The 8,560-nt window shown below is 36.0% G+C and overlaps 1 protein-coding gene and 1 pseudogene across 1 annotated transcript; both read right to left on the reverse strand.

Moving 5' to 3' along the window:
• Positions 1–882: 882 nt before the first annotated feature.
• LOC131039855 (G-type lectin S-receptor-like serine/threonine-protein kinase SD2-5) lies at positions 883–3,054 on the reverse strand (annotated as a pseudogene).
• Positions 3,055–3,066: 12 nt separating this feature from the next.
• Positions 3,067–3,552, reverse strand: LOC131039831 (uncharacterized). The gene has a single exon (XM_057972684.1). It carries the CDS (start codon positions 3,550–3,552, stop codon positions 3,067–3,069), a length of 486 nt encoding a protein of 161 aa, XP_057828667.1.
• Between the last annotated feature and the right edge of the window lie 5,008 nt (positions 3,553–8,560).

The raw sequence follows: 8,560 nt of genomic DNA on the forward strand, positions 1-8,560 counted from the left end.
TTAAAAATTTACAACCCACAATATATACAGAAATTAGTGATCAAAGAAACAAATATAATTAAAATAATAATGCTAACAATAAACCCTAATAAAATTTTAACAGCTAGTGAGATTAAAAGCTACCACATACCTTCCTTTCCATAAATGACACTTACGTGACTTAACAGGCCTACTCCATGAAGCCATAAAAAGGATCTTCCCAAGTGATATCTTGACTACATACTCATGCTACCATAACGCTTACTGCTAATAATGGGTTTTGTTTTGGTTTGTTATGCCTTTTCTGGTTCCTTTCTGTCCATTTCCAAGTGCTACTTCTGCTTTTTGTAACTTGTAAGGTAAGTCACTGCATGAGCCATTTCACTAGCAATATCTAACCTGTAGACAAGGCAAGCACGACTCTATGCAGGCTTCTATGTTATGATGAATCAGCTTCATGTACTTGACCACAAGTATTCATTCCACCACATCTTCTAACTAGTCAAAATGCTTATTAGTGATTACTTGATCAGAGAAATTATACATAACCTAGCGTTGAACTTGGGTTTTAGCCTGCACCCTGATAAGCTCAGAATCAAAATACAAAATTCTAGACTGCATCAGTATCATGTCATAGGCAAACCAGATGTTTGCTAATATGGATGATGTCCATCCTTTCCTTCTTTCTCAAGATCTTCTTTATGAGAAATGTCGGAGGGGGAAAGTCTGTGAATCAACTGACTGCTATAACCTGCAGAACAAAAGCAAGTAATTTCCATCCATTCAACATTTGGGATTCTTATCTTATCAAAGAACCTATTTTCTATTCTTGAGGAAAGTTCCTCTAGGCTTGTAGTTAAAAAAAAATATCATTCGATTTATTATCAATTACAATACACTATAGATATAATAGAAATCACGGGAACTCTCATCATTGGATTTGTCAATAGTTTTGGTTTGCCATTTCCTCGCACTTTTCCATGAGACATGGACGAAGGATCATCTTCCAGACAATATAGAAGACAGAGGAGTGTACGAGAGTCCCGAACCATCTGGATTGGTCGTGGATGGAAATGGATTGTCTGCAGGAGGTGACAACACAGAGTGGGCACTGTGCAACTCTATCATCCCCTCCAATGCCTTGACTACAATTGACATCGTCGGTCTACTTTTCAAATCATCCTGTATACAAAGCATCCCCACACTCAAAATTTTCACTGCCTCCTGCTTTGCGTCCATCTCTTCATCTTCAAGTACTGGATCTATCAAATCTGACAATCTGCCGTCTTCAGCCATATTCTGTAAAACTGACAACAAAGGGTCATCTGAAATTTGTCGGCTTCTCTTTCCACTCACAATTTCTACCAACATGATGCCAAAGCTGAATACATCCGCTTTCACAGAAACATGATTGTTTAATAACTCTGGTGCCATATATCCTGGCGTTCCTCTGGTCATGGTTATTACTTCACTTTGCTCTCCGTCAATCAACTTTGCCAACCCAAAATCCGAAACCTTAGCGTTAAAATTTTCATCCAGAAGAATGTTTTGAGGTTTGATATCTAAATGTATAATTCGTTGCTGGCACTCCTCATGTAAGTAGGTCAATCCCCGTGCTATATGAAGAGCTATTTTGCATCTGGTCTTCAAGTCGAGAACATTTTGATGGGTATCATTGGCAAATATCCATTTGTCTAGAGATCCATTTGGTAGAAATTCATAGGCAAGCATTCGATGAGATTTTTCTGCGCAGAAGCCTATCAATCTTACCAAATTCAGATGATGAATGTTGCCTAGAGTTTCCACTTCTGCCTTAAATTCTTTTGCTCCTTGTCGTGCCCTGTCAAGCCGCTTCACTGCGATCTTTGTGCCATCAGGCATCAGGCAGACCGCCCTCGTAAACTGAACCGAATCCCCCACCGCCGAGCTTCACAGAGAAATCATTTGTAGCATCTTGCATTTCCTGGAATGAGAACCGCAAGGGTAACCTTGTCCTCAAGTTCAGAGGATCGCCCACATCATCATCGTCACTTTCATCTCTTCTCTGCCTCTGCTTAGATTTTCTAGATCTTGCTATCCAGACCCACAATACGAGAAACACTACAACCGTTCCACTAACAACAGAAATACTGATACCTATAACCGAGCGCTTAGTGTTCTTGGGTTTTCTCTGAACTTTAATATAAGCAGCGGAATTGTAAAACCCATCACTAAGACTGTTCATTTTCAGAGAGTAGACATTGGACTCAAGATAACAAGACCCACTAGAATAATTTTCAGACATATCATACCTGAAAAATGCAGCTTTACAAGAGCAATTTTTAAAACAAAGTGCTTTACATTCCTCCCTTGAGACCAAACGCGGAAGCGAGACATTTCCCCAATCATAACTAAAATAGGAAACATTATCCAGCTCCAAAAGCTCATAACCTTTTGTGCTGTTCATTGTGCGTTTCTCTGGGCAGCTAACAGGACTGCGAGGAACGCAGCCCGGATCGGGTTTTGAGGTGTCAATCTGACTAAAATCATTAGCCCCTTTTGGACAGCTGCACTGACCATCTGTGCAGATGCCATAGTCCCCACATGCTATTGGGTAGTCACATGTACCCAGCGCAATTGTGAAGCTTGCAAATAGTCGTGAACAGACTTTTTAGTTTCCTGTTCGAAAGAAAAGAAAAACACATGCCCATTTGATTGAATCTGTAAGTAGAGGGAATTGTGGGGTATCGGAAGACTCTGTGGAACCGGATTGAATGGAAAACCTTCAGGATAGAAACCGACCGACGCATTGTCGAACTGTATATATGCTACGTTGTAAGTTGTAGGTGGGCTGGGATATCTAAAATACATTTGAGGGGGTGCAGGGGCTGTATACAGGGCAAAACCGTTGACAAGTAAGGTTGCATAGACAACCCCTTGGCTTGTGTTGGTCGGGGAAATGTTTGCAGTAAGCTTCTGTCCCACCTTAAATTTTTGGCCTCGCAGGAGCATATCAGTGGAATGGTCGAAAGACTGCCACAGGGTTCTATTGGAGCTGCTCAAGAGTACCAGGTTCCCTGTTTCTTCCATCATCATTCCTTGGAAACCTTAGGTGAATGTATCTGTAGACCAGACTAGACTGCCATCTGCGTCCTCCAGGATAAGATCCCCAGTGGAGGTGAGTCGAAGGGTTGCGTTATCTTTCACTAGACGCTCTCTATTTGCTGTCCATACCATTTGCAGGTCATCTGGATTACTATAATTAGTTTCGTAGATAACAAAGAAAACTGCAAAAGAGTAGCCCGTGTCACAAGGAATATTGTAGCAGAAGAACCCGCATCCAAACCGCAGGCTCTCACCGCCATATGAGATATTGTTGGTGAGAAGAATTGGCCTGACTGTGAGTGCGCCTATGTCAGCTGATCGAGGTGTCCATGATTCTAAGGAGTGGATGTTATTGATCCAGGTTGTTCCTCCATATCCATTTGAAGCAGGCAGAGCAAATGGCAGCACAAAGAGAGCGAATGACATAAGGAAGATACTAACAAGAATTGAAACAGAAGCAAAAGTGGAAATAAAATACCTTACTACCATCCTCCCTCAAACTAGATTAAAAGTCCGAAGGACAGAGAGCAGTGGGCAGACATAGTAATATAATCAATGTATACTTCTAAGCTGGATGGTCAATGCACGCACTTGAACTGTCTCGTAGGCAAGAGAAATATTTTATTCAATACACAGCAACTGTAGATTACTTCATCACGGCTCTGCACATAAATTTTCGAGTGCGTTTCTTCGGGGAAACCACACCGATTTAGCAGTGTTTGACAATCCTTCAATTGATTGGCCCACACTGACTTAAAAGTTTGACAATTCACGGCTTTTGTAGCTCTTCTTCCAAATGATCTTCTAGAGTTTTGTTAAAGACTTCTGAACATAGTGCTTGGTCCTAAACTTATAAAGTCGTGGTTTGCCCATCAATTCTACAGTCCAAAGCTTCAAGTCAATTTTTAGTTTTTAAAAATGCCACATTTATATTTTATTGTTGCTTATTGATTTTTATTATTTGCATAACTAAGCTTTTTATTTATTTTGAAAGATGTTATAATGTAATTATGAATTAGGATACTAATATATTCTTAAAAAAAATATAGATAATTTATGTTTAAAGATATCATATTTGATCATTATTCCACTTAAAAATTATTATAGTATAATTAATATTAAATTATCATAATATTATAATAAATATTAAATTATTCTAATATTATAATTATTATTAAGATATGATTGTTCTATTATATTTTAATATATTCTTATATTTTTATATTGCTATTAAATTATTTATAAAGTAAGAAAGTTTTTAATACCAAAATACTTTTATATTTTTATGTTTCTATTAAACTCCTCACGAGAACAAAAAAAAACATTAAGACTACAATATTATTATTATGATATTATCATATCATTATATTTTAATTTTATATTTGTTCTTATCCTTCTCTAAAAAAAAAAGGATTTTATGTATAGACACTTTTAATCCTCCTTGATTAATAATATTAGAATGAGATAATTAGGGAGTTAACTAAAGGAGATAGACATAACTGATTGACCAATTTGAGTGGTAATGAAGATATAATTTTTTATTGATGGACATTTTTGCATCCATATGTGAGTCTAATATGCCTTCAGCGTAATAACTAACCTTAATATAGATTTATGTGTGTGTGTGTGTCTATATATATATATATCAAGTTATATATCACAATCAAAGAAATTCAATGATATTCTGTTGGTTTACTTGGATGTATGTGACAAGTAGTGTTTAATACTATTGGAATTTTAGTGAGGCTAGGAATGGAAAGGGGGGGCATGATGGTGCAAGAGCATGTGTAAAAGGAACCCTAGGTAGAGAAGAGTCGAAGCACCAAGGTGGTGCTAAGTTGAATAATGTACTAACAATCATGTAATGGTGTGACTCCACAATTGAACTAGATAATGAAGGTAATTCTATAGTTTGTAGACATTTTTGCTTGGTAAATGAATATGATATTCAAAATTATCAATATTGCTATATATAGTTGTAGATTTGAGTGAGTTGTAGTCATTTTGATGTTCAAATATAAGTTTATTGACTATTTATATGAGAGATATTGCATATTTTGTTCTTCATGTATGAATTTTGTTTGGATGGATTGTGAATAAAAAAAGTGAGTTGATGAATGACCTTGTAGACCTTTAGCTCCCATTGACACATACCAAGTTCCACAAGCATTACAATTGCACCAAATAAATGTAACTTTAATGACATATATCTAACCTAGTGAAACTAGGTACTATAATTTATTAATTAGTTTAAATTTTTTTTAGAACTTATTATATTACATTTTACAATAGAGTTAATTATTTCATTCAATTAAGTGCAAGTCACGTGTATAAATTTATTGTTGATGGATATAATGATGAATGAATGATTTTTTTTTGTGTCATAACTATAGGAGAAAAAATACTGAAAATCACAAAAATTGATAGAGAGAATATTGAATAGTCTAACAGATTTTGTTATTGTTAATAAAGCATGACTTGGAAGGTATCCTATTATGAAATTTGATGTCTAGCTATTTGTTAGCACGTAATTTTAAACTCAGAAAACTTTAAACTTTCGCATGCATGTTTCTCCTGAACCTGTGAACTCTCGGGATTATAGTGTCATAAAATGAGAACATCATCTTTCTCTAAAACTAATGACATGGAAGAGGCATGCAAGCTGTATGATGAATATTTCTTAAGGAAATTTCTTCTCTAAACCAATAAGGTAACGTTCTCATTGGCTCATTTGTTGAATTTATGTTTATATGCATGTGTGTGTTCAATGATCTTTATAAGGTTGATGACATATGTTATTCATGTCTCATGAGTTTATATTTGATTAGTAATCTTGGTTATCTTGTTAGATTGTTTGAGAGCCCATGTTATGTGTTGTGCATTATTGTTACCCTAAGGTCTAGGTGCATGCTAGGGGAATAGGGCTTCTGAGTGGGTGACTAGGGTCATTAGGATTAGACTGCTAGGTTACCCAGGGTCTAGACAACCAAAATATCTCATTGAAAGTTTACCTTGTAATCCAGTGATAACATAAATTATTAATCTTAATGGGATGGGTAGAGGTAAATCACCATAATAAGATAAGAAATGGATTTGTGGCATCAACTAATGTCCCTGGAGTCTTTATATGGAACTGAGAATGGTTGGGCAGACCTTGGTGATCCACGTAAGCCAAACTCCCTTTGTATCCTCATAGGTTGAGACAGCTTTGCATGAGTATCATGGATGTCAGGATAGGTTTCCAGGTTCCCATGGTGGCTACATGTGATGACACTCTTTCCCTACATGTAGGTCCTAGCATCTTGAGTCTTGGATTGCAAGTTGCCTCTAGAGGTCTTGTGTTATTAGATCTTTGAGTTAGCATTGTGTTGTGATTTGATTGAATCTTTGGTTGAGACATGTCAGCCTAGATCTAGAGTGTGTGTGGGATCTTGTGTCACCTCCTAAAATGGGGGGTGGTTCCTATGGTTCCACATGGTCAGCTAGTTCGATGCCTTCTTCCATTGGGCTGTTCTTAATTGGATGCTCTTGTGCATGGTTGTGGATTCTTTCATTGTAGCTTATGGGTGGATTCTTGTAGCAAATTATTGTAATATAATCCATGTGGCATTCTTGATGTAATCTTATATGTGATTGTGATCCATGCTCCTTGATGTAAATAGTTAATGTATATGTAATGTTGTATCTCGGATAATGTTCATTAATGGAATTGGTTCTATGGTTATATACTTAGTGTTATATGAAGGATTGAGATGTTTAAGGAAATGGTATAGTAATATGCTAATTAGCATTGAATATGGTTTAATGGTATTAGGATGTTGAATAAGAAATTGGGAGTAGGAACATTTGGTATTGGTGCTCTTAAAATGAATCTTAGGGGTTATATGGGATTTGCATTATATGGGGGTGCACTACTTCTTATTGTTGGAGATGGATCATGTTCAATTCCTTGTTTGTGGAGCAGGAAGAGAAATAAATTATTCCTCAAAAAGTATGGATTTTCCACAGACTTTTGAAATATTTTTGGAGTATGAGAGATTATGAACTATTCATTTACTTATGTTTATCTTTTTTTTTTTTTAAAATCATTTAATAATGGAAAAGAATATACGAATTTTAATGTTTGTAGGATTAGAAATATTCTATAAGATGAAATACACCTTCATTTTAGCTTTCAATATGTCCATTGTTTCTTCTTATTTCCTCGCTCACAGGAAATGTGCCTTTTCTACATGCACATCTTTTCACAATATGCTTATTAACATGTATGCCAAGGAAAGACACGAAAGAAGAAGACAACGCCTTATGGAATGTGATTATCACAACATACAAAAGATACAGATATCCTAACAAGGTAGTCATATTGTTTTAGTATATGCAACAAATAGGTTTCCAACCCAATAAGTTTGCGTTTGCTAGCGTGATCCCAACCTATACCCAAATGGAAGCTTTGGAATAGGGTATGGTCATTTATCAAAGCATAATGGAAGGAGGGTTTTTGTTAGATGATATTGTTGGAAATCGTCTGATAGACATGTATATAAGATGTGGAAGAATGGAAAGGCATGACAATTGTTTGACAAAATGACACAAAGAGATACCATCTCATGGACTACAATTATTGCAGGATACACACAAAATGGATGTGTTGATAAAGATTTATAAATTTTTAATCAAATGCAATTGGCAGGTGTAAATCAGAATTCCACAACCTTTGCCAACATCCTCCTTGCCTTCACCAAATTCGGAGCTTTTGAATAGGGTATCGACATTGATCAAAGCATAAGGGAAGTAATCGTGACTGCCTTAGTAGACATTATGCAAAATGTGGAAGCATAGATAAGGCATGTGAGTTATTTGACAAAATGCCTCCAAGAGATGTCTCATGGAATGCAATGATTGTAGGATCTGCACAAAATGGATTTGTTGATAAGGCTTGAGAAACTTCTAAGCAATTGCAATTGGCATGTATAAAACAAAACTCCAAAATCTTTGCTAATATCCTCCCTGTAAGTGCCAAAATCAAAGCTTTTTACCATGATATTAATATCCATAACAACATATATCATGGCTGGAAATGATTTGGTAGACATGTGTGCAAAATGTAGACGCATATACAAAGCACGTGTAGTGTTTCACAAAATGCTTCAAAGAAATGTGGTTTCATGGACTGAAATGATTGCAAGATATGAACAAAATAGATTTGTCGAAAAATATTTAGAAACATTCAAGAAAATGCAATTGGTAGGTTTTAGGCCAGACTCGACAACCTTTGCCAACATCCTCCGTGCCTGCACCAAAGTGGGAGCTTTCGAACAGGGTATGGGATATCCATCAAAGGATAGAGGGAGGAGGATTTTTATTTTATATTATATAGTTGGAAATTCTTTGATAGACATGTATGTCAAATGTAGAAGCATTGACAAGGCACATGAACTATTTCACATAATTCCTCAAAGAGATGTTATCTTATGGGCTGCAAGGACTGCTAGATATA

Source organism: Cryptomeria japonica, chromosome 7 (assembly GCF_030272615.1).
Source record: "Cryptomeria japonica chromosome 7, Sugi_1.0, whole genome shotgun sequence".
Taxonomy (NCBI): domain Eukaryota; kingdom Viridiplantae; phylum Streptophyta; class Pinopsida; order Cupressales; family Cupressaceae; genus Cryptomeria; species Cryptomeria japonica.